Genomic DNA, 26,839 nt, shown 5'->3' on the forward strand with positions numbered 1-26,839 from the left:
AAAGGGTTTCTCACTTAATGATAGTGAGCATCTCTATTTAACAAGTTATTTAACAACAATGCATAAAGATTAGGCCACTGTTGTGTGTTCATTTCCTTGACTTCCCATTTCAGTTAACTTTGGTTTATTTATGAAGAGCAAATTCATAACAAATATGTTGAAGCACTCTTCACAAATCAGTCATTTTAATTTCTATGCAATCTAGTCATATAGTACATCCAATCCATTTCAGACAAATTCAGTTGATCGTTTAATTGTTTGATTAAAGTCAAGAAAGCTCAGCTGATGGTGTCAAGTCTGACTTTATAGAAATTATTCATCCTGGGCAAGTATGTGGTAACAGTGAAGAGGAGTCACTTCCTTTTGAATACGAAGATACCCTCCGTCAGAACCAGGTTCTGAATGAGCAACCATTGAGAAACCAGGAAGAAGACATAGAAAGGACCATTATAGAAGCACTTTCTATGGGAAACAGAAGCAAAACATACACATCAATAGTTCTGTCAGGGGCTTCATACAGGATAGACAGACTACAAAACACCACTGAGCAAGTCAACGGAAGAGGGAGTTCAACCTAGAACCACTGAGTTGAAAAGATTGTAAACAAAAGTAATGGCAGCAGTAACTTCATTAATGACGCTGCACAGCAATGAAGCATTGAATTAGGAGTACTTTATACCAAGGGAAAAGGAGAGAAAGCACAAAAATATGAACAGTATTTAGATATTTGTCTTGTAGTGCAGCCCGTCTCCACAGAAGCATCTGTCATTGCATGTACCTATCATTTTGACGCTCATTAAGTTCTCCGTCTCTCCTTGCCCTTGCAGCGCTTAGCCAACACTAAAGCTCACACGTCGCGATTCATCAGTGCCAATCTGCCCTGCAACAAGTTTAAGAACCGCCTTGTCAACATAATGCCATACGAGTCCACGCGAGTGTGTCTTCAGCCCATCCGAGGAGTGGAGGGCTCGGACTACATCAATGCAAGCTTCATTGATGGGTACAGGTAAGCTTCAAGGTAAAATAATTCAATTAAAGCTGAGATTTATTTTAAAAGTTATTTTACATCTGATTGTTCCCTCCAGGCAACAGAAAGCTTACATTGCAACACAGGGACCGTTGGCGGAGACCACAGAAGATTTCTGGAGAATGCTCTGGGAGCACAACTCCACCATTGTAGTCATGCTGACCAAGCTCAGAGAAATGGGCAGGGTAATTGATACTTCACTCCAAAGCCTTTATTCTGGCAGCTTTATAGAAAAAAATATACAATACAATGCATAAAATATTCCATAAACCTCCTGTGAAGAGGAATGTTGTGAGTCACTGTGGTCTGTTTTTCCAGGAAAAATGTCACCAGTACTGGCCGGCAGAAAGGTCAGCCAGATACCAGTACTTTGTGGTGGACCCCATGGCCGAGTATAACATGCCCCAGTATATCCTGAGAGAGTTCAAAGTGACTGATGCCAGGGTAAGCAGAGAGTTCTTGTAAACTAAACGTTGAGGATTAAAACTGATCCAAGTCTGGTTGAATCAGGAGTGGTTGTCCTGTGACATCCACTCCTGTGGTGTCTTTGACTCCACAGGATGACTGGATCGCCTAGAGGTCAGCCGGAAGATTAGACCGCTTTAGTCATGCTGCTCTTTAATTTGGTTCTCTAGTGCAGCAAATGTCTAAACACGGAAAAGCCCACACGAATAATTATCAAAGTATCAAATAATACAGTTTCCTGATTTTTAATTATCTGTAGAGAAGGTTTAGAAAAACAAGGTTGAGGACTGATTTTAATTACCCAGATCTGTTTGGATTAGTCATTACATCAACACGTTGGCATTTTCTCAAATGTTTGTTTACACCAGCTTGTGGCCTTAAGTGCAACAGAAAAGTAAATCCAAATTTGCGCAAATCATGACACTTGTCAGGTTGTAATAAAAAAAATTTAAAAAAAAAATGCTAAAATACAAGTGGTGCCGGCAGCAGTGAACTGCCACAGTTTTTAATTCCATCAAAGGCTCAGACAGATAAATGGTGCAGCATCCTGCCTTTGTGGAGCGTGTAACACTGTCTCGTCAATGGGATTGGTTTCCTTATCAAGGGGGTAGAACATCACTTAAGCAATGCACACCCTCAAACTAAAACTCTCCCCCAAAACCTGTCAAAAGCCGCACATCAAAGCAATCAGCATCTTCAGTGGGTATATTAAATACATTTGGGTGTAATAATGAAAGGCTTTCTTTGATGCCACCTTCGCGGCACATTTTCAACTCTAACATTTAGTAGCTGAAACCCAAACGCTTCAACGCCACCTGGGTCAGAGTTATCATAAACAAACAGAAGGTTAAAATACTTCCCATCAAAATGAACATTTCAGGAATCTTAAACGGAATTTTCTCTGACAAACGAATGAAGTTGCTTTTATCCCATTTGCTTTAGTCTTTGATCTACAGATATCAACAAGTAAATTCATGCCATCTAAAAGACATTGTAGATATCTTAAGCAGACTGCATGATTCCGATATCGGCATTTTGTAGTTTTTAGCATTGGTTTCATTTTAGATATCAAACATAAAAACGGTCCGTCTTCACAATATATTTTATAATGCAATAATAAGCAATTAATGTGACCAGTTTGTTGCCATATATAGATTCTGCATTAATTTACGACCAGTGCTCTGTTCAACAATTTTTCTTTAATGTCTATTAACTATTTTCGATGTATATAATAACCAGGTGACGTATAAAAAAACCTTTTTGGTAAAAACAACTTTAAACAATTAACATGTAAAAGTTACAATTTTCTGACAACATTTTTTTTGTATCAACTTTTGTAGGGTTGAGGATTTTCAGAAAACATTGGTTTCTTTGGCAGCAATTTCAGTTCTAAAGACCACGAAAGATATTTATATCACTACGTATTTATTTCCCTTCTGACTATTAAGTGTGTTTTTTTTTTTTTTTTAAGGACGAATGATATTGCTGTAATGTGGAAAAAAATCAACTACAGATGGGAGTGTCTTTTCATTACAGCTCAACATGGCTTGCCATATGTCTCACCTTCTCTTTGCCGTGTTTCAGGATGGACAGTCACGAACAGTAAGGCAGTTTCAGTTCACTGACTGGCCTGAACAAGGAGTGCCAAAATCAGGAGAGGGTTTCATCGATTTCATTGGCCAAGTACATAAAACAAAAGAGCAGTTCGGCCAAGATGGTCCCATCTCAGTCCACTGTAGGTAAGTGGTCAGGCAACATTCCCAAACACACTGGGCATCCTTTTTCGAATCAACATGTGAATATTAAAATGTTGAATCACAACATGAACGTCTTCTCACTTGTTTGTCTGTTTCGCACAGCGCTGGAGTTGGTAGAACCGGAGTTTTCATTACCCTCAGCATCGTCTTGGAACGGATGAGATACGAGGGTGTGGTAGACATCTTTCAGACAGTGAAAATGCTACGGACACAAAGACCAGCGATGGTACAGACAGAGGTGAGCCGGCGTAGAAACAAACTTCAGTGTGTTTTATTGGGACCTTACGTTATAGAAGAACAAAGAGTAGTGCGTATTTGTGAAACGGAATGAACATTTTACACACTTTTCGAACACTTGCAAACAAAAGTCTTGTGTGTAGTTTCCTCCCCGGTCTTTAACGATAGTTGCAGCTGCTTTCAGATTCATCTGCTTTCCGTACCTAGAAACTGAATTTTTTGCAAACTGAGAAATGTAACTTGTAGTCAAGCTCAAACTCCAGCTTACTCAGGAAGGACTTCAACTGTGCAATATTTCATTTTTAGAGGGTGCTCTCTGTGTTATCCTCAGAGATTGGAATTTTGTTTTCCAAACTAACCCTGCTTTAAATTTCCCCACAGCTTTATCATCTTTAATGCTTGATGACTTTTTTAGAGTGTCTGAACACAAACATATTTCACCCAAATATTTTGAGCTTTTGTAAAAAAATAAATAAAAGAGTTCAGCTTTCTTTCGATTTAACAATTATATGCTTGCTTTTATTGATTTATGTCATATCTTAATAAAACATATTTGATGTTTGAATATAAAGAAGTACATTTTTTACCTCAAATTTATTTACAAGAGGCTGAAAAAAATTAAGTTGAATAAAACAAAATAAAAACTATTAATACTCAGAAAATATAAGTAGTGTGAATATTTTTACATGATTTGATGGGAGACTCATCCAATCAGCTGCTGTGGTTCTAACACATTATTTTACTCCAGTTGTTTGAACAGTCTAGGAAGATTTCAGGAATCCTCCTGAGCCAAAAAGGTCAACTTAAGCAAGCCTTTGTTAAAGAGTATGATTAATAAAGTAGTTGAATATGTCTGCAGTAGCTGTGTGCGCTCTCAGCTCCAGTCTTATTGCATCATTTCAGAAACGATTTTAAGTTGGATCTATTAACCACAATGTGTAAAATAAACGATACAAAATGATTTGATTTTAAAGGCACTAAAGTGTTCTTTCTTTCCAGGATCAATACCAATTCTGCTACAGAGCCGGCTTGGAGTATTTGGGAAGCTTTGATCACTATGCAACGTAAAACGCCCAGTATTGGAAGATAAAACTGGAGGGCCCTTTGGGAGAAAAAAGAAATCCAAGCGAGCCTCTCTTCTGAGCCATAAATTCCTGCTTGAGAAAGTACTCCTTAACTCCTTGCTAACAATTCATTTAAGTGTTGGATGTGCGACATGACTCGTCAAAAAATGAAAAAGATGATTCCCGGAGGACCAAGTAATTTCCCCAACAAGCCCAAATAAAAAGAACCTCAGCTTAAGACGAGCATGAGGGTGGGAATCCTGACTATTGAAGCATCATAGGGAATTACCTTTTCTTCTTTTGCTTCAAGGATCCATTTTGGGGCTCATAAAACTAAATGAAACCAACGCAAGAAAAAAGTTAATGAACAATAATGACGTCGTCAGAAATGCATCAGTGATTATGACCCATAACGAGAGACGAGAAGCACACCGAAACACAGGGGGAAGCAACTCAATGCACATTGTACAAAAAGAAAAAGAGGAAAAAACATCAAATCTATTTCACAATCAAGTCCACACATCAAATCAAGAAGACGATGCTTGGTCCACAGGAGCAGAACAGACTTAAAGTAATAATGAATAAATAAATACCCCTTTTATCTGACCGCAATGTTGATTCATTTCAGTTTGGGGGAGAAGTTAAAGTTAAAATACAAAAGTATTGATTTAGTTTTTTATTATAAAGTTGATGTGCTTTTTTTCAAATGTCTTTTTCTTTTCTTTTACAGAGAAAAAGCGTTAAAACATTTTTTTAAAGCTGTAGAACTGTTCTAATGTACGTGCTGTTTTTGCAGAGAATCCGTTTGCTAATTTTCATACACTTCAAAAATTCACACCATCCATAATGTAACTTCCTTCAGTAGTCTTTTTTGTTTTTGGGGAAATTGTTCATATATTTTTGTCAAGTTTTCTGTCTACAATCACTCACATTATAACCTGATTACTTCCATTTGATTAAAGGGCATATATCATCATTTTCTACAACTTCTTGAGTTGTTTTCAGGGTTGAAACTTCACATAGAAACATTGATTAGCATGTGAGAAAGATGTTTAGAAGGGGTGAGAGAAGAACAGAGCACAATGCAGCCGAGAACGCAGCTGATTGTCGCTGGGCAGCGATGACGTCACATCTCAAACACCAAAATCAGGTGTAAAGTGAGACATTAAAACTCGTTTTCGCTGATCACACAGAGCAATTCTCCATACTATTAGTCTGTTTGATAAACAAACAAATTTTTCTCAGATGTTGTTCAGAGGCCAACATCTGTCCATCTAGACCTTTTCCGACGTTTGATGTGGTGGATGACAGAGAAAAACCTGATGTGTATTCCCAAAGCAGCTGTAGTCACATACACTCCTTTATTTGGCTCAGACGTTAAGAAAGAAATGAAGAACAGTGTAAAAAAAAAGAAGCATTTTTTTAATCTGATGAAGCTCATAATCAACAGCTGCGGTTGCCTAAATGTTCTGGCTGTTGACTCCCTGGTGGACCTGTCTTTTGTAGCTGTACCATGAAGTGGGTTTTCTCATTTTTCAGATTTGGGTAGTGACGACACTTGAAGCCGGGGCCAAAACGCATTTGCGACAGACTGTTTTCGCGAGCATTTACCTCCCACATTGTTTTGCATAGAAGATCTCTGAAGCAAAAGTGCTCCCTTCATCCTTTCTGTAATAAGCAGCCACACATGCATTCGACAAATTCCTGTGTCAAAAGGTCTTTTCGTGTCAACAAAACAATCCATCGTGTTCAGAGATTTCAAGAAGGTGCCGTTACAGTCACTCTGTCATCATCCATATATGGTAGTGCCTTCCTGTTTTAGTGGACGTGACTCAGAAGGCTCTTTTTGTTTCGGATAAGTGCATTTTTAAAAATTATTTAAGAAAAGGAAGTTGTGATTTGTTTCATACTGTGAAGCTTTTCAGGTTTTCTGGCTCTAAAATATGATGATATATGCCCTTTAACCGGGGCCTGGTGGAATCAACAGGGGTGAGCAAAGTATGAAGTTGCTGCTACCGATTATCTTAGTTCTTCCATGTTACAATGAGAAGAGAAAACATGATGAATTTGGTATGAATATATAACTATATACTGTCAAATATGTGAAATATGTATATCAAAGTATAGATATAACAATATATAAAGTATATAGTTTAAAAGTATATAAAGTACGGATTGTGTTTGAAAGCCTTTAAGCGGGGAGTTGTGTGCCATGGGGGAGACAGAGATTTTTCACTGGAATGCACATCGGTAAAACAAAACTGTATTTTGATTCAGTGCATCTTTTCTTGTGCAATAAACGTGTTTTAGATTTAGATTACTTTTTTTTCCCACTTTTAATATGTGGCGATGTCATTAACTCACGACTTTATTATGCCCTCCCCCTCCCTACAAGCAGGTGGCAGTCAAAGCGATGCTGGTGCATCTTTGCTTTAAACAAAAAGCTTAGTCAGTCAGAAATTAGAGGAGATCACACTCAGTCTCCACACAATAGGGCAAGGTACAAAGATATATATATATATATTATTTTTATTTTTGCATCTAGAGTGCCTTATATTTATGCCTGTTTTTATAATGTTTTATTTACCATTCATGTATCCTTTGAGTATTCAAGGCATTTAGTGGAAATTAAAATGTAAAGTTTATTTACCTTTAGTTTTTATTTGTCACATAATGAAATATATATATATATATATATATAAATGCAAATAATAACATTTTAATGGTCAGTTTTTGTGGCCTTACAGAGGCTGAGGGAATTGGAACAATACAAAAAAAGTACACAGGTTGGGATGGGATGATAATGTAAAACTAAACATTAAATTTGAAAAAGATTAATGCTGGTCTCCAAGCCCAACATACAATTAAGCGTCAACTAACATTCTCAAGTGGATTTTGCTAACAAAAAAAAAAAACAACAGAAAAACAAATGGATGCACAAACACAGGTCATCAATGACTGGTTTCTTCTTTATGCCTTTTGTCTTTATACGCAACACGTCAGAGCAGACCTAGAGAGAAAATGTCCCTTCTGTTAAACTGACTATCTTAAACAGTGTGCTATCTTCTTTGTCTCCAAGTTAAAGGGAAGGTTTTTACACCGACTTGAGCTCCATTACTCTCTACTGCTCCCTGAGAGCGGGGTTTTACCGCCAAACTGTCACAACCTGAAACAACTGACTGACTCTTGTGAAATTAGTATCAGGAGCCCCGACTCTTCGCTGATCCAGAAGGAAGACACACTTAAGTCATCATATTTTTCTTTGAGAAGAGCTCAAAGAATCTGCCTAATTAAGACATAATCTTAACAAAACACTGAACTCCAACGTTACTAAAAAGTTAGTGAGCTCACCGTCTCTTTCCTTCTGCTTGTCTTAATACCACCAGTCACTTTGTAGGGCGAAGTACAGCACAAAGTGGCACTCTTCTCTGAATTTATAAACGCAGTTTGTGATGGAGATTAGAAACACTGACGTTTGTTTTTAGTGTTATTGCCGTGTAACTCTGATGCTGTTCATATTGCCCTAGAGGTAATTCATACATTCCCTCTTTCAGTCTGTCCGTCCCCAGATTTTGGGGGATGAATAGGAGCAATTTGACACTGAACATTTCATACTGACCATAAACCACGTTGACCACAAATAATTTAATGCAATTCCCTTTGATTCAGTCATAGGTTTCCGCATGGAAATGTGGATTTGAAGAATGAAGAGAATGATGAGCCAAAACGGGGAACTGGAAGCAAAATTAATTGGAAATGGCTTGGAAAAAATTTAAAGTAATGTTCAACCAAATAAAATAACAAAAAAAAATTAATTACTATTAATCTCAAACATGATATACATAGTTTACATGGGTACAAAATTGGGTTGAATATAAGAAAATATATATTCCTTTGGTAGTGATAAAAATTATGTAATATTTTTGCTTTATCATGATACATCTTCTCTCCTCTCCATGAGCTTTAGCATCTCAACTAGTAATAGATCCACTCTAATTGGTTAAACTTACTATGAGAAACATAATTTCCCAACATTTATGATCTTACAAGAATTGGATTCAAGCAGCTCTTTGACATTGTGATGAGATGATGATTGGTCTTCAATATATTATGCAGGTTTAGTATCAAAAGGAAGTAAGTAAGGACAAAATAGCAACTCTCTGTACAACAGCAGGCGCAAATTGATCTGGAACCATCAAATGACTGTATAAATGACTGTTTCTATCTACCAATAAAAGCTCACGTATGCCATTTAGTGAGTCAAAAAAAAAAAAAAGAGTTCAGAAACATTGTATGTTTAAAACATCACTTACAAATTAAGTTGGTGATATTAATGCGTCTGTTTATGGACCAATACTGTAATTGGCATTGCAACTCCCCACACTCTGACCACTGGCAGAAATCGAGAGGGTCAAAACATTCTCTTGCTTAAACAAAAAGTTTATGGCGAGAAGAGTAGCCAAATAACTTCTGGTCAACATTAGGTTTGCACAATAAAAGCTGAAAATCAATCGCTCAAGTCTGTTCTGTATTTTACAAATTTAACTACAGAGATTTATATTTGGGTGGTGGAAAGCGCCGACTACAATGTGGTTCTTTTGCCAGGTGAGAACCAGTTCTACCCACCAGCTCTGACACTGGTTTGGTGGAAAAACCCCACTCGATGGCTTTGTGGATGTGCATTCCAGGTGCTTTCTTTCCCTTATTTCCTGAAGCAGCTGAGTTTTTGTTTTACTCCTTTTCCCGGTTGTTTTGTCACAATAGTCTCGGAACATGTTCATTTTTTATTTTTTTTTTCCTCGTCTGATTTTTCTTGTCAGTTATTAGTTTTTCATTATGCACGGTAAAGAACTTGCAGAGTGGCCAAAACCCGGCCAAGTAGGAAGGACTTGCACTTTCTCTTATCTTTGTACTATGCACTGCCCTATTGATTCTGAACCCAATAATGTATTACTTGAACCCATCTCTTAAAAAAGGAAACTCCTCAGACATTCACTTTGTGTGTATGTAAATAACACAGAAAAGGTATCAACCTGCTAAAAAGACAAAAAAATAAAAAGAGTTTGTGGCGAAAAAGAGCATTGGTTCTGATGCCACTATGGTTTACTCCAGCAGATGACTTCAGAGAAATCTGTTCCCCCGACCATCTGTTCTTGTGGCTTTGCCATTCGAGCTTGGAGTGTCATTAACAGAAATAAACGTTGTGTTCTCTGCTCTCTCTCTCTCTATCTATCTCTCGTCTGGATGCATAGACTGATAACTAAATAATGAAATTGTAAAAAGAAAAAAAAATACGGCTTGTTAAAAAGATTATACGATTACCTCTGATTAGTTGTAAGCGTAAATTGTTTCTTTTTTTCTGAATGAAAGGAGTGCTTTTTATTTTCTTACTTAGGTTACATTGGTGGAGAAAGAAGTCTGTAAGAAAACCAGTTCTTTGCTGACACGAGTTCCATTTGTTATAAATGAATTCTATTAAAAAATGTCAGTGTTATGCACCGGTGTTTCGCTTGTTTCCCTCCACCTCACTCTGCCTCAGAAGAAAAGACTGATGAAGCCATTTTACCCCCTGCTGGTCTGGGTCCAACACATTATCCACAGTTCTCTGGTGAAATGGGGGAAAATTTAGCCTCACCACATTTGAACAGATTTCCATAGCTCTGTTTTTTCTGTTACTGATGGAACCCACAGTGAATCATCACAGGAACATTTGACAAGTGAAATTCAGTGCTTTTTTTTTCTAAATTGCTTCGCCTTTCAACCCACCCACCCCAGGTCACAGACTGTGTTCTCAAAGGCATAATAAGGTACGTTAAACTACACTGATACACACAAATCATTTATTTCCTTTATTTTATTTACTTGCTTTCTTCCACCTTTGCATGTTCCTTTCTTTCTCTCTTTGGTCCTTCATTCCTTCCTCCATAAACCACAGCTCTTTCCTTCATTCCTTCTGTCATTTACTTGTTTCCTTTTCTACACTCTGTCCTTGAAAGCATCCGTCTCTTCCTTTCATCGACCGTTTATTCATTTCCTTGTTTCCTTTCATTCATACTTCAAGTATGAAGTATGAATGAAACTTCCTTCCTGCAGGCCTTCATTCTCTCTGGATTTAGTGCACACAAAGAAAACTGCTTCCTTCTCTGATATAACGGGGTAAATGGGTTTTCAAGTCATACTCTACGTTTTTAAGTTAATTACAAACAGAAGCAGGAATGGACTAGTTAAAATCTGATTTATTTTTCCTCTGCGTTGATCTTCAGGAAATGGCTACATGAGAAGAGCTACTTGTCTGAACTTGCCAAAGTTTCACAAAACTATAACAGTGACAAACAAAGGATGAAGGTTAAATTTTATTTTAACATGAGAAGTATAGTTACAGAGGAGGAAAAAAGAGTTGCAGTAAATTTTAACTAGAGGCTTCCTAAGCCTTCTTTACCAGGGTTGCAGTAATTTGTTGAAGGCGCTGCATCCATCTGACCAACCAGCCAGATAGGATGTTGTAAAAGCTTTGAAATCTCTTCTGCTGCTTCTATAGTGGTATGTAAAAATAGTGATTTTAATTGCTTTCCATTAGTTTACTTTGTACCATCTGCTGTGTCTACATTCCACAACAACATTTGGCTGCCTTATCCCGTCTCTCTGGCAAATGGTAAAGATAACTCGGTTGCCAGGACAGAGCTGAATGCAGAACTTCGACTCTTGAGTTTGTTGTTTTCTCACTGAAAAATAAACTAAAAATAATTGGCAGGGCTGCAGTGAATGGCACAACCCACAGTCCAGGATTTCTGTCTGCCCCGCAACCAAGTGAAAGTTTGAGATGAGTTTCTTCGCTGTTTCACCTTTTGGTTGCCCGCAGGTGAAGACTTTCCTGGCACTACTTTGGTAACCTCTAGCAGTTCACCATCTGACCTCCACTTTAGTTTCCACAGGGCGTTCTTGAAATCTTCTGGACTGCATTTCTCTTTTGACAAGTCAAAATCCTCCGAGCTAAGATATCTATAGCTCAGGTTAAAACAATTATTTTACCTGTTGTCCCAACTAATAGACATCCTTTACACCTGAAATATTCAAATAAACACAGCCAGGTATGAGTGAGTTGGAAGCATGTTGTTCCTGAACTCACTGTCAGATATTTGTGATGTAGGAAATCAATATTTCAGCCCACAGATTGGTTGAAATGTTATAAATAACAACATGCACTTGCCTCAGACAGAAAACGTTGTCTGAGAGATTACGTGTCAAAAGCACTGACACCACAAGATGTACAGAGATGATGTTCCTGCCATGATTGCTCTGCGAGGGGAACGCTGCTGGCTGCTCTCTGTTTCTGTAAATCACATCTCAAACTGAAAACAGACTTGAACAAGAGTGAATATGATCCTATCACGATGCACTGTTTTATTCATCCTGATGTTTGATGTTTCCCGTTGTGCAAGGAAACCTTAGCGTTGCATCAGCTTACATCCTTTTGTATTTGTTTTAGCCCGAGCCACCCTCTCAAACATCTCAATCATTACTCCCCAGCCTGAGGCGGAAGTGTTGGTGTTATGCAGATTACTTAAGCAAGAAGCCCGGCTTCACTTTGCCTCTTCTGTCACACAGCTTTCTTTTCTTTTTTTTCTTTTTTCTTTTTTTTTTTTCCGAAAATCGCCTAGCATGAACTTAGCGTCTCAAGGGTCCACGCGGTCATAAACACCTTCTTTGCACCTGACAACAAACTCGTGCTGTCGTTGCGTTTTATTATTTTTTTTTCCTTCAGAGACGACAGCGCTCTGCAGATGTTCCGTCTCCATCTCTCTGCTGTTTCTGCAGAATTACGAAACCAATCAGTCGTAGTAAAGTCGTCCTCCGTGCAACAACCCCTTCTTTATACGGTGACAGCTTGTGCTTTTGCTTAACAACGCTAAATTTGCTGAAACATTTTGCCTCCGTGTAGGAGACTGTGCGAGTCTGAAATGCTCTCTTTTAACTCTGCAGCAACAAAAACGTTATCTCGCTCCAAGAGAGTTTAATGACGTCAGAGCTGAACGGCGATCACTCAGACAGATGCTGGATTTGCTCTCGAAGCTCCGTCGCTGTGTGGAAAACAATCACCTGCTCCCACTTCATTAATTCAAGTATTTTGTGATTCGTTTTACTCCAATTTTCAGTAATACAGCAGGACACTTACTGTAGTTATGTTCACCATGCATGAGGCCATTTTCACATTAACACTGATGTGTGCTGCTAACTATTCAAATTAAATGTTATGTTGCAGGTGCATATTAAGTGCCAAATTAAATCAAAAGAGAAAGTTTCCCCTGAATAAAAAGCTTTTCTCAAAGTTTTTTTTGTTTTTTTTTTGAGAGGCTCATAATGGCTTCTGATTCTTGAGGAAGTATAGCGTGATTTACTCTGACTGTGACTCACTAATATTGTACGGTGCTCAATATTGGCTCCCCTATTGTGTCTCAGCATCTTATTCACAAAGCAAATACTGCTAATTAATTGCCAGTGCAAAGCACGTTAACATCAGCAGGTGCAAACAATTTACGTCGTTGTACAAGTTCAAAGTGGCTTTTCTAAATCAATAATGGATGAGGATGATTTAAGTGAAGTGATGTAGATAAGACACTTTAATTGGAACTGGAAATATATTAGATTTAGGAAACATGTAGTCCATATAAACATGATATAGCAATGCCTGACTGTCAGATGAAAAGAAAAACATTTTATTCACCATAATTACATATGATTTACAATCACTTAAAAATTAGGACGCCACATACATTTTGGATTCTTTACTTAGAAATATTTATTTATTCATAACTATTTCTCAGCCCTGGAGAAAAAAAATATAGTAGCATTAAAAGAACAAAAACTTACTCATTAAACAACATATAACACAAATGTGTTTTTTAGCTGTGGAAAACGACATCCTACTTCACAATAGTGTTAATTTCAGAGATGCTCCTAGTATCTGTCCACTCTGAAATCAGTCTGAGGAAAATTTGCTATGAGATATTTTCTGGATGTGCAGCATTGTTTAATTTACTCCACGGATTCTGTGCTTTGACTCCGTCTGTGACTACGTCTCTTACTCTTAGCCAGTCCTTAATGGATTGCCTGGTATGTTTAGGTAATCCATTATGTCCTGTCCTGTTCTGGTTCAGCTTCATTTTTCTTACAGATGATGCAGAACTTTTCTCAACAACCTGCCAATACTCACTAGGGCTCTTGTTGAGCTGATCATGTCATGTTGGCAGCAGAACATCCTGAAATCACCTCCATGTTTCACAGTTTTCCATCTGTCCAGAGCATTATTCCATAAATCCATGTCCTTGTCTATGTTCTCTCTGGAAAATTTTAGGATACCTCTTTAGGATACCTTTTTTTTTTTTTTTTTTTTTTGAACAGTGTGGAACTTGTGCAGCCTCTTTTTGATTGCACAGGTACAAAACAATATCAAAAGCCTGCAGCAATTGCAAAATAACTATTTTGGAGACTTAATAGTCTCCTTTTACTGAATTGGGATGCAGTGTTTCAAAGTCCTCTACTTACAGACCCTTTTTCATACAGTGGATTAGTTTTGACATCTATTTAATTTATGATTTCCCCCAAACTTATTTTTTGCGGGAAAAATTAAAACACAAGTAGATGGTGTTAATCGAGGTAAACATTCTCCTCTGCAAGCTCTATGAAAATTAGACGTAAAAACTCTGGTTTTCTCAGGTTTTATGGATGGAAACGTTATTTCATCTTTCAGTGAATCAACCAGGCTGGTTTATTTTCCCTTTTACTGAATTGCACGGTGATTAGATGAAAATGAGAACGCAATAACCATAATAAAAAGTACTGACATTGTATTTATATGGCTCTGTGTTTGTAATGAACATGGTCTGGTACAAATCAAACTCAGTGATTTATAGTTCAGGAGTTTTTTTTGGGTTTTTTTGTTTAGTTATTTTTCGTTTTCCAAATTTACATTAGAGTCAGAATTATTACCCCAATATATTCATTTCTGTTCCTGGTGCTAAATTTTGCATGACTGCTGTAAGACATATGAAACTGCTTTCGGTTGGCTTGGCAGCTGATTAGAGGAGAGAAAAGCAACCGAACGCTGGCAAATGTTTTTAAGAGTAAGATAATATATTTGACCTTTTCCAGCGATAATTATACAACACGAAATTTGATTAGAATCTATGAGGTGGTCAAATCTGTGGAATGGGCCCAAATTTTCCCCAAGTGTCTTGTTAAATTCGTGGCTAAAAAGTCAGGATCAGCTGACGTATTAAAGCGACTTTCAACTTTACATTTAACAATGTCAACTGCAAAACCGTTACCGTGATTTTTATACACTTGTTAGGGGCAAAGCTCACAAATCCACTACCACAGCTGGCTGCCAACCTAGCTAATATTGCACTTGAGAGCTAAGCGTCTCAGTAAACAGACATTGCACCTCCTGGAATCCTGGCTTGACTGCACTAAATGCACAGCGCAGGGCAAGCGGAGCGTCTGTGCACTGCAAATGAAACAGACAGCTATGGGTGTGTGAGCAGAGGAAAAACCCAGGGGCCTTTTGCCAGCAGAATGATGAAGAATGTTTCTGTGCAGCAGCGAGACAGGGACCATACCCTGCAGTCGGCCGATGATGATGACCCAAATGGCAATCCTCAATCGAGCGAGCTCTCAGTTCAGCGATGACAAACCCAGATAAAAGCCGACACTGCTGCCAAAGCCGCACTGATTTTGTGTGCATGTCACATTAGAGGTACTTCAGAGGCATGGAGAAGGTTTGACCTTTAGTTTCTCACTGCAACAAAAATGAAGAATAGAGAAATCCAAACATAAAGCTAAAAGAATGACGCTATTGGTTTGATTAAATATTAGTTGGGTTATTTTTTTTCCTTGTATAGGTGCAAGAAAAAATGCTTTTCTTGGCACTTTTATTTTCAACTGAAACGAAACAAGATATAGGGAGAAAAATAAACGCACTGGAGAGGGAAAAGGTAAAAACAACTTCAGCTGAAAGGTCGACCAGAGTGATGACGGAAGTGGTGAGGGGGAGTAGGGAGTAATCCAACCTGGGCCAACGGTTGCCGCAGAGTATAAACCTATGAAGGTTAATTTCTCCAGCTCTGCATCTTGCCAACATCAGAACCTCTGTAGGCCGGCCATCTGCTTTCACTCTTCTGTTTTTTTTTCTCTGGCTACATTACTGATTTTGGTCTGGCTTCATCTGGGAGTGGACATGCGTCAGGGCACGTTCATAAACTAATGTCTAAATGTAAAGGTGAGGGAGGGGTTGGGTATGTAGTTATTCTGCTGAAAAAACTCAGCTTTTAGTCAGTGAGATATGTTTGCATTTCATTTCATGTACAGCATATTAATAAGAGATTCTGCTAAGAATTTGAATTCTTTTAAAAGCCTTAAACAGCTTTATTTTATCATTTAAACGTGTAAACTCTGGCAACAACAGGCACAAGTCCTCAGCAAAGAGACTAGATTTTTGAAAAACTATGAATTAAGCTAAAAATGTACCCAAACCTTCTTGTTTTTATTCTTGGCAGCCTGAGTAAATGGCTTTAAGAAACTGTGCATCATCAATATGTTTCTGTTTTAGTAGAAATAACTCAAAGTGTTCTTTGTTTCACAAGAAAACATTTAAAATCACATCATGTGAAAAATAATGCAAAGACATGTTACTATTATTTGGCTTAAAAATATAATAATATATATGTTTGACTCTAAGGTGCAAACCTCTTTTTGACCAGTGAGAACAAATATTTCCTCTCTGTTGTTTTGACTTTCGATTTTCCTTCCATTCAGTCAGTTTCTACAATTAAGATACTAACTTTTGATGAAATCACAAAACACTTTGTCATGTAATCAGAATTATCCCTTTGCCACACAGAAAAGGAAACTCAAACGCACTCAAGTGAGAAAATCAAGTAAAGTGAGGCAATGTCAGCAACTCCACTGGGCCCCACTTCAAAAAAATTCCAAACTATCCCTTTAAGGCAGACCTGGGCATTTTAAGGCCCGCGGGCCAGATATGGCCCGTTGGGCATGCCTGTCCGGCCCGCGTCCCCCCAGTCAAAACAAAACACCGTATTTTCGTGTGCATGCGACACAGCTGTCTTTTATTTTGAAAGGGCTTGACGACCGCACCTTATGAATGCATCGACGTCGTAAATGCTAACGCACAGCAACAGGTGATGCTAGCAGCCGAATACACGATCCCCACAAAATGTCATCTCACGGTAAAAAAAGAAAAGTTGATTCCGAATTCTGCATTTTTAACAAGGCATGGACAGCGAAATATTTCTTTATTGAAGTCAAAGGCAAGGCCGTGTGTTTAGTTTGTGGTGCGCAGGTGGCTGCGTTAAAGGAATATAATATCCACCGTCACTATGTGACCAAACAGAAGAGATACAAGAACTTTTCAGAGAAAGAGCACATCACTGAGTCGTCTGTACTCGTAGCCAAGTTGCAAGCTCAACAAACACTTTTTACAAAACGCCTGGCATCTAGAGGAGCTGCAGTCAAGGCAAGTTTTGTCATATCCCACAAGATTGCTAGGTAGAGCAAACCTTTCTCTGACGGAGAGTATATTAAGCAGTGCTAATATTTCCTGAGAATAAAGACGCTTTTGAGAACATCTCCCTCTCCCGCCGCAAACGTAACGAGAAGGATTGAGGACATCGCGACGAACCTGGTGCTGCAACTGAAAGACAGCGTGAATGATTTTGAGTACCGGTATTTTTCCCTGGCTTTGGATGAGAGCTGTGACATACGGGACACTGCCCAGCTGCTCATCTTCGTGCGGGATCAATGCAGAATTTAGCATCACGGAGGAGCTGGCAGGCATGCGGTCAATGAAAGGGACAACAACAGGGAGTGAGCTCTTAGTAGAGGTAAATGCGTGTCTGGAAAGCTTGGGTCTGAACTGGGACAAACTGGTGGGCGTGACAACAGATGGGTGTCCAAATCTCACAGGAAAAAAGTTGGTTTATTAAAGAGAATCCAGGACAAAGATACTTGAAGCTGTCTATTCCTTGTAGTATTTCAGTTTTGGTTCTTACAAGTTTTCAAGTCATTACAGTTTCAATTTGTAATTACATTTTGTAATGAGTTATTTTAATGTTACCTAAAGTGATATTAAACTCTTTAAGTTTCTGCTGTATTTAAAGTACTTTGTTTTCCCATTCATTTGCATCTGATTGGAGGTACTTTTGTGTTAGTCCTTCAAGTTGCAGCACTGCAGGTTCGTCAGGCTTTTTCCAACACTTAAAACCATTTATTGCTCATATATGCAGTTGATCAGTTGATTAATATAACACACACCATTTCAATTGTGGAGAGATTAAAAAGTTAAAAATAAATGCAGATGTGATATTTTTTTAAACTATTAATTTGATAGTATTAATTCTCACTTCAGCCAAACCACAAATTAATTTTTATTAATATTTACTGAATATTCTTCTTAACAAAAGAATATGATTTAAATATTTTATTACAACAAGAGGTATGAGAAAATGAATAATGGGTCAAGATTAAATTTGAGTCATTGCTGGATCGGCCCTCCAACATATTTCAGATTTTTCATGCGGCCCCCTGAAGAAATTAATTGCCCACCCCTGCTTTAAGGCATTACTGCATACGACCTAAATGCCAACCACTGACGTGCCAAGTGGCTATTATTTGTTCTGGATGACAACAAAAGAAAAATATACAATCAATAAGCTATTTGAAGCCATTTGGAAATCCACAGTGCACATCAATTATCCTGTCAACCGTGTGAAATAAAAGAAGAAATATAATTTATGAGTTCCCCCAACAGGTTTTTGTTGCAACCTGAACCAATAATACACCTCCAGTCTGGTGCTCAGCTCCACTCTTTTCACACACTGCCACCTCACCAAGGGATACTTAGAGTATATATATATATTTTTTTGCAACCTCAGAGGACACTGTGTCAATTATTCTGGGTATGGTCCTATGGACGGCTTCATTCCCTAATCAAAATAAATGGCCAGGGCAGCAGAAAGTGAATGGAGTTAAGCCCCCAATATTCCTTCGAGACAGGCAGGAGGGGGTGCAGGGCCACAAACAAATCCATTACCACACGGTAAATAGGACACATCAGCAGTTTTCATTTGAATAGTACAAGCCTTCTGACCACCCCCTCCAAAGATGGTCCATTTTACAGCCAGGGACTGATTGCATGAATTTCCTTTTTCTCCCTCTGCACGCCACCCTGCAGTCAAACTTACATAATGCATTCCGAGCATAAAAACTCTTCCGCATGCGGCCGGCGAAAACTCAAAGTGGCTGTGACTAACTCAGTGTAACGGGGAAAATCCAGCCACCTGCCCGGAAGGTGTGATGAAAGTGTAAGCTCAAACTTTTAATGTTGTGCTCTAGCTTAATATGGTCTCAAGGAAATCACGGGAGGATGAGTGGTTGGAGGTGGGGTTGGGGTCATTTTATTCAGCCATCATAAAATTAAGTGTTTTCCTTTCCCCCACACGTTCTCCTGCCTCACCTGCTGGTAGCGATTTCACTGTCAGTGTGTATATAATTGCGGCCAATATTGACACAGTTCCGCTTCAGGGATCTAATTGTTTCCCCTCAGAGAACCTTTAAGGCTCCCGCTGCTTGGTAAGGTGTTCATATTGTCGCTCATGTTGCTTTTTCGTGACAAACAAACAACGTAAAGTCAACGTAGCAAAAATCCAAGTTATGAAAAGTAATTAAGCAATGAATTATGAAAAATTCATTCTGCACCAGGTGGCCTGTTCGGGGACATCTCCAAACAGCCCTCTGCGATGTAAATATTGCAAACACTGTCTGACATGGCCAAGACGACATATTCTCGATATTGTGCAGCCATAAGTATATTATTTAGATTGTCAAATGGTTAAAAACCCCTGGATGGAAATTAAAACATTGTTGCTCGTGGAAGAAGGTTGTCTGCAGAAAGATGCGGTGCTCTTTCTGTGGCTATTTTGCCAAAGCACAATAAAGGATGAAGGGAGGGATTGAGAACGCCAGTGGACAGGGGCAAGATGTATCCTGAGGCAGGAGAGGTGTTCCCCAGGTGTGATACAAAGTGTGTGTGGATATGAATGGTCTGCAACCACGTGACTGCACTTCAACTGTTCCCCTTTTATTAGGATGAAGTATGTGGGAGCCTTATGTGGTCCTCACATGTGTCCTTTCACATCCACTCCACCATGTGCTGACAAAACATTTAGAAAGGTTGATCTCTTGATTTACAAATCTTTCTAGCCCTCAGCTTTGCACTAATCTTTGGGTTTTTAATATTATTTTTTTAGAGGTCTTTGACATTTCAGTGAGGCATGGAGAGCAGTTTATTCTGTCTGAGTCGAGAAGAGCTGAGCTGAATCAAGCCTTAACTTGCTAGGTAAGGACAGGTATAGCAGCTGCAGCGGCCAATATTGACTACCATGTAGCTCCTCCTGATGGCGACTTTTTGCCTATGGATTGTATTTTGTTTGTCAAATTATGTAATTCTGCCTGTGTTTTCCGCATCATAGGAGCCTGAATATTGGAGATGTTTCCAATGCATGTTGCCGTGCTTGCACATTCATGCACCTAACCAAACTGAACACGCAAGCATACTAAATAACATTATTTTATTTTTTTAAAGCAGCGGTGCTCAAGTCCAGTTCTCAAGAACTGCCATCCTGCAACTTTTAGATGCATCCCTACTCATAAACTCTTGAGTCAAAAGGCCAAATTCCCTCCCTAGCAACAACTCAGCTCTGCAGAGGCTTGGTAACGAGCCACTCATTTGATCCAGGTGTGTTCAGTAAGGAATGCCTCTCAAAGTTGCCATCTGGTAGCTCTCAAGAACCAGACTTTGGTAGCCCTGGTTTAATGGATCACTCCCTAGTCCCTACCTAATGGAAAGTTTTTGTCTTGACATTAAAGAATATGCTGTCTATTTGCATTCTTGTCAGCAGGCAAATTTCAGATTTAAGTGGCTTCATATGGCTAAAATGCACTTAATTGTTTTAACTAGTGTGAAGATTTCTCCAAAATCATGGCTAATAATCCACTCCACTGCAGGTACGCAATTAACTGAAGTGTTGTGAATTCACAGCACAACACTTCAGGGAAAATCCAAAACAATCCTCTGTGTCAGCAGTTGAATGTGGCAAAGCTAAGGGGTCTATTCTTAACAGACAGATTTCTGTTACAGGATCTTGACAGCGTTGTGGGTGAAAAAGGCTCAGCTCGAGTGTTTCACAAGGTAAAGCCTTGCTATGACAACTCTTTCTAAACGTAACAAGAAGACAAAAGTCTACGTGTGACTGAGCGCGGAGGCAGGATCTCAGGAAAAGAAAGGATGTCACAGAGAGATGCAATAAAAAAAACTGTTTCACTCTAGAAAGAAGCAGTGGCTGACATCCACTTATTTCCCAAGAGCAGTGACAAAACGTTGGGTCTCACATCATGAGCAATCACAGACTGCATTTGGACCACCAGGACATGCTGTGCTGGGTACTGATGTTTTGTCCGCATGCTCCGCAACATACTAGACTTGCCTCGGATGGTAAAGACCTTTTCTCATAGGAAGAAGGCAACAGATAGACCTGCTGTGAGCGTGTGGAGACAGTTTGATTCACTCTATTCTTGCTCAGTTTCTACAAGCTTTTCTTTTTAAGTGCAAGTCTGGCTCAGACAAAAAGAGAAGGTCATTGTGTTCAAACGCTCGGTCTGAAGGCCATCTGTCAAGCAGTTCAAAATGAGACGCATAAAGCGAGGAGCATCCTTTTGTCTGAGGCGCTTCTCTTCAGAATAAATAGTCAGGTCTGGTTGGAATCGCTGTGAGATCTCCTCCTGTAAAATGTTGCATAACAAGCAACTCTTGGAGAACAAAGCAGACATTGAAAGGGATGACACAGCTGAGACAGCAGAAAGAAGAACAACAGAAAGAGTTGTTCTCTTTCTGCTCTTTCAGAAAGAGACTTCAGAGACTTAGAACAGAGTTCCTGCAAGGCTGGAGTTTGATTTGAGCATTTTCATCTCATGGGTAAGGGAAAAATGGAAACCTGATTATAGAGAAACATTTGCATTTGAAGATGTTATTTCTTACTCCATAATCTAATGGGAAAAAAAAAAACAAAACAAAAAAACGTATTTTTTATAACTTTACATTCACAGTGCCTTGAACAAGCTTTTGCTTTTCAACCCATGTTAACATCAAAGATAATGTTGTTCGTTTTACCTCGGAAGTTAGACCCGAGTTTGACATCAGGGCTGAAAGTTAGGAAGTGGAAATTTCAACATGTCAGCCACAGAAATTGTTTGCAGTAAACAATTTTAGGGTTTAATTTCCATAAGAAAATATATGTTTCAATTTGATGTACCTATCAGGTACTACGTTTAATATTGATTTTAGATTCAGTCTTACATGTGTGTTTTGTAATACACACTCATCTTACTGCTATGTGAGGGTTGACAATACTGAAACACGAAGTTGGCCTTACAAGTCGTAACCGGGGGTAATTGGAGTTGCTCCCAGTTTCCCAGTGGAAACTGTGACTTCTGAGAGCGTTCCAGCTGAACTAACTGGTCACCCGTTTAATTCAGTGTTGAATTTATTCCAAAGCTTTACACCACTAACTGAAACGGATATTTTTGACAACCTGGTATGAGCACAGAACATTTTGAACTTTATATTACCACTAAAATAATCTTATACCAGCTATATCAAGATCTAAAAGAATAGTAGAGGAAGTTGGATTGAAATTTTGTGTTTCTCATTTTAGTTCTATCTGAAACCAACAAAGGCATACATATTTGCTTCATAAAAGATGAAGTATGTAAAGGGCAGCACATGTACTATTGATATCCTTCAGCATTTTGACAAACTAAAACCAGGCACGACACTACAAACAATGCACCAAAACAGTCGCACATTAAATCAGTTACCACAGAGTACAAACTATAAACAGAGGCTCATAAACTGCTATTGTTAAGACACACTTAACTTTACCCAATGTGCAGCAATAAAAGAGTGCTGAACAAATTCCCCAGAGAAGAAGTAAGGCCGAAAAGACGAGAAGTTTGACTGCTGGAGCTCAGGGCCATACATGGGCATTTAACTAGTGGAGATTAACTACTGGATTTCCACTGCGATCCTGGATGTCCTGGTGTAGCGCCTGGGGGACGAGAGATATCAGAGCAGTGGCAGAGGAGGGGGCTGAAGGAAAAGGGATGTGGGTGTAGATTGTCCATGTAAAGCTGACAGCTTTGGTCAGAGGGTGGAGCGACAAAATGAAACAACCTCCACACCTTCCTTATTTTCACTATTTCAGTCCCAGTGGGAGGGAGTAATTAATTTGCCATGATTATCAAATAACGCTGCTACCAAATGGTAGCCTGATACCATCTTGATGAATAATTTCAAACTGTAAAAATTAAGCATTTACTCTCCTTGAACTAAGCATTTTGTCATGACATCTTTTACTGAGATTGTATGTCATAGAACACCAAAAAGTATTGCATGATGTGAAGTGGAAGAAAAACCATGTTAGGTTCACAAATGAAATCCAGAAAAACTCACAGGACAGACAAGTATAGTATTAACAGGAGAAGCAGAAAAAGTAGGATAATCTGTTGATAGGACTACAGTCAGTCATCCCCTCTATAAATCTGTCATTTATAAAAGTGCGGCAAGAAGAAAGCGATGGGGTCAAAAGCTCCATATGGGGCACACAAAACTTGGGAGGAGGTGCTCCGGTCAGATGAGATTACAATTAAAATCATCCAATTGTTGGTGATTGGCACCAACTGTAGCAATCTTGAAAATGTATGTTCATAGATGCTCTCCATCTGGTCTGCCTGTTCTGTAACACCTTTGCAAAGAGAAATGAACAATAACCAAAAATTGTGCAACACACTGCAACAGGAGAATGTAGGTCTCTTAGAAGAACATCTTGAACTGGGCTCACATTTAAACTTTCAAACCAACAGCACAGCGGCTGTTTTTATTAGTCAATTTATTCCCTGCTGAAAACTGTCCCTCATTTCTCCATCATGTCGCCTGAGCCCGGTGATTGCGACAGTCGGTCTAACTTGGACGGACACATTTATGGTACCTTCTCTGGTTGCTTCTGACATCTCGCCCGGCCATTGCTTGTTAGCCTGCATAACGTCACATTCATATCCACTGGTCATTCTGTAAATAATACAGCACGTTACAAATCGCTCAATCCATATGAACAGAGTTTGGTCAAAATGACGAAAACATTCCTCCAAACTTTGTAAAAACCATGCATGATTTCACAAAGTCCAAAAAAATTATTTGTTGGAGGGTTTTGAAGGATCTGTTTTAAAAACATAAACATTTTTACATTACAATGGCGTATATTTGTATTCAGCGGCTTTCATTTTTATCGAGTTAGGTTCAGGGTATGCATTTAATACATCTCAGTTAATTGCATTTTAATCAAAACTATTTGACAAGATAAGCAGCATTTCCCATTCAAAAACCCATTTTTGCTGATATATTTTTAAATAAATAAAATAAAATTCCCAAAATACAAATTTTGGGAATCTTTAGGCTAAGGTGAGGATCTACATGGACTTGACTTTATGCTTAGAAACGACTGTTGTAATGCTGGCTGCACTAAGTGGGCTAAACTATTAATAAAATGATGAACACCGTTGAAAATGTATATGTTTTGTCAATTTATCCATGTTTTAAAGCAGAATTGCTCACACATACTGCAGATAGCAACACATTTTTAACGATGTTTTATGTGACAGTTCTTGAAGAGAAGCTTGCAGTCTGCTAAAATGTATATCAGCATTTTTTTTTTGCTGTGGATATGTCAAAACTTTATTAACAGATCAAGCTTTCTTCAGGAAGATCAGAAATGGACTCCAAGTCTCTGATCAGTAAAAAGGTGACAGGCCACATTTGAATGTTTGAAGTAACACAACAAAGACAACACATTCCTTCTGGTAGGAACATGTTGCAACAGCCGCTCACATTTCTTCTATATTTTCTATATGCCAAGTCTGAGGAAGAGCACGGTATGGATCCTTTTTATTAATCTAGCTCTTTTTTCTTTTTTTTTTCTTTGACAGGATGCAATCCTTCCTCCCATTCTATACGTCTCCTTGTGCATCTCTAGCTCGCTTCTTTTTCCCTTTCCTCTTCTCTGGAAGTGGAACCGATCATTCTGGATTCCCTCCACCACAAAAAAAGCTCCCCTCTACTTGTGATGCAGAACAGGACATAAAGTACAGGGACGTGGCATATCTCCAACAATGCCGGTTCAGAGAGGAGGAGTGCAGCATTTTGCATGCAGGCGGGATTAGCCTAATTGAAGTGTCAGCCTGAGAAAATTGTGGATGCGTGCGGGTTAATGTCTGCGTATAGCAGAGGCTTCACTCATCTGGGTGATGATGAGAAATTTGGCCATCATTGCAGGCCCCATTTGATTGTGTGTGTGCGTGTGTGCGTGTGTGTGTGTGTGTGATGGCGATTGTAAATTCCACCATCATGTATATTTATGATGCTGAGATGGCAAGGTGGAAGCAGTAGGATATTTAATTACTCTCCACCGTTGGGCCATCTGTATTCACAATTAAAAGCAGCATCAGTCTTGCGTATTTAAATGTGTGTGTGTGTAAACCTATGAACAAACCAATCAGCACAATGCTACCAATTTTTTTCCTTCAGTCAGAGATTCCACATCCATCTCTCTCTGCTTGTATTATATTAGATGTCGTTTTAATTGAGATGTGTCAGTGTGACGGTAATAACTGCAAATCAACCTTCAGTCAAAGACAAGAAACAGTAAGAAAAAGATACCTGCTGCACTGATGGAGCAAAATGAGCTCTATTATTGTCTTGTCAAGTTGCAAAACCCAAATGACTACCTTAAGCAGGTCTCATTCACCACAGCACAGCAGATTTAGCAGAGATGAAACTGAGGGCTTTCTTTTCCTCCAGAGTGTTTTACTAGAAAGATGCAGTAAACATGATCACTTTCATGTTGACTCTACACAAATACAACTTAGTTTATTTTCTCTCTCCAATCTCTGTCCCACTCATAACAGTCATGTTAATAGGTAATTATTTGACCCACATTCAGAGTCAATCCAAGGACACCAGAGATAAAGGTAAGCAGGTTTATTTTACAATATGTACAAAGAGCTGAATGTGTATCTGATGACGATAATGGTTTCTCGCTGGTTTGGTGGGCAGGAGAATCTCGAAGAAGAAACGGTTAATCTGGGATTTTAGCAGAGTTCGGAAGGAGACTGGGAAGTAACAGATGGATGATGGCTTACGGCTTTGAGGCGAGGATGCAGTATGAGGGAACGGCCGGTGTGCAGCTGGAGAGTAGCGAGTTCCAGAGCTGTATGGTGTTTGGAGTGGACATTAGAGAGGGGTGCAAGCCAGAGGAGATTCAGAGGACGCTGGAGAAACAGAGGAAAACTATGGGTGGTCAGTGGGTTGCTGAGTCGAACCCCGCTCTGTCCATGTCTGTCGTTACGTCCTTGGGCAAGTAGCTGTGGCTACAGTTCCTTAAATCCCATGAACCCAATGAAGTAATTGATGCCAGGTGTGCCAGCTGTTCAAGGATGAAACACCCACCCGCAGAGATCCTCCAACAAAAGGTAAGACTCACTCACAAAAATACAAAAACACACCAGAATCATGACATTTTCAGTTTGCATCGTGTTAAAACAGACAAATCCCGTTTGAAAACCCAAAAAGGTGGTTGGATTAAAACAAATCTGCGAATCAGAGTTGGACAAAATGTTCTAAACAGAGATTTATTAGACTCCATCTCAGTTATAGCAAACACACGCAGAGGTAACACAACCAGTTAGTGGATTTAAGCGCAATTACTTGATCTGAAGCATTTCCGTTTGTCAACAAAGCAAATGCAAAAGAAATCTGCAAAGGTGCAAATACTTTTTCACAGCACTTTGGATCAATGAATATATTACTACATTACAGCTAGGAGCCCTTGAAAAGCACCTTCCTTAACCAGTATTTCAAACAACCATCAGTGGGTCCCATACAGTATAAACCACGGCTTTTCTGATAGAATCAATTACCTTAATGTGCAGGAGATGGATTTGCTAGCATTGCTCATATCCAATGTAGCATTATCCCATAAGAAAACCACTTTGCACTTTCATATTGCTGAGTCACTGGATACTTGGGATGAGGTCAGCCTTAAATGCTGCCGTAGGGATCTGGCACAGTTTACCCTTGTGATTTCACTGAGAGGTTCAGCCATGAA

The 26,839-nt window shown here is 39.0% G+C and overlaps 1 protein-coding gene across 47 annotated transcripts in view; it reads left to right on the forward strand.

The window, feature by feature from the left end:
* LOC122820557 (receptor-type tyrosine-protein phosphatase delta-like) overlaps positions 1-10,044 on the forward strand; it is a 437,628-nt gene extending 427,584 nt beyond the window's left edge. For all 47 annotated transcript variants that reach the window (XM_044098059.1, XM_044098069.1, XM_044098058.1 and 44 more), the window contains 6 exons: positions 828-1,006; positions 1,086-1,212; positions 1,346-1,471; positions 3,077-3,231; positions 3,352-3,487; positions 4,486-10,044. In XM_044098059.1, the coding sequence (XP_043953994.1) occupies positions 828-1,006; positions 1,086-1,212; positions 1,346-1,471; positions 3,077-3,231; positions 3,352-3,487; positions 4,486-4,554 (792 nt within the window). In that variant the 3' untranslated portion in view covers positions 4,555-10,044. The remainder of the gene's footprint in view (positions 1-827; positions 1,007-1,085; positions 1,213-1,345; positions 1,472-3,076; positions 3,232-3,351; positions 3,488-4,485) is intronic.
* The last annotated feature ends 16,795 nt before the right edge of the window (positions 10,045-26,839 follow it).

This window comes from Gambusia affinis, linkage group LG18 (assembly GCF_019740435.1).
Source record: "Gambusia affinis linkage group LG18, SWU_Gaff_1.0, whole genome shotgun sequence".
In the NCBI taxonomy this organism is placed as follows: Eukaryota; Metazoa; Chordata; class Actinopteri; order Cyprinodontiformes; family Poeciliidae; genus Gambusia; species Gambusia affinis.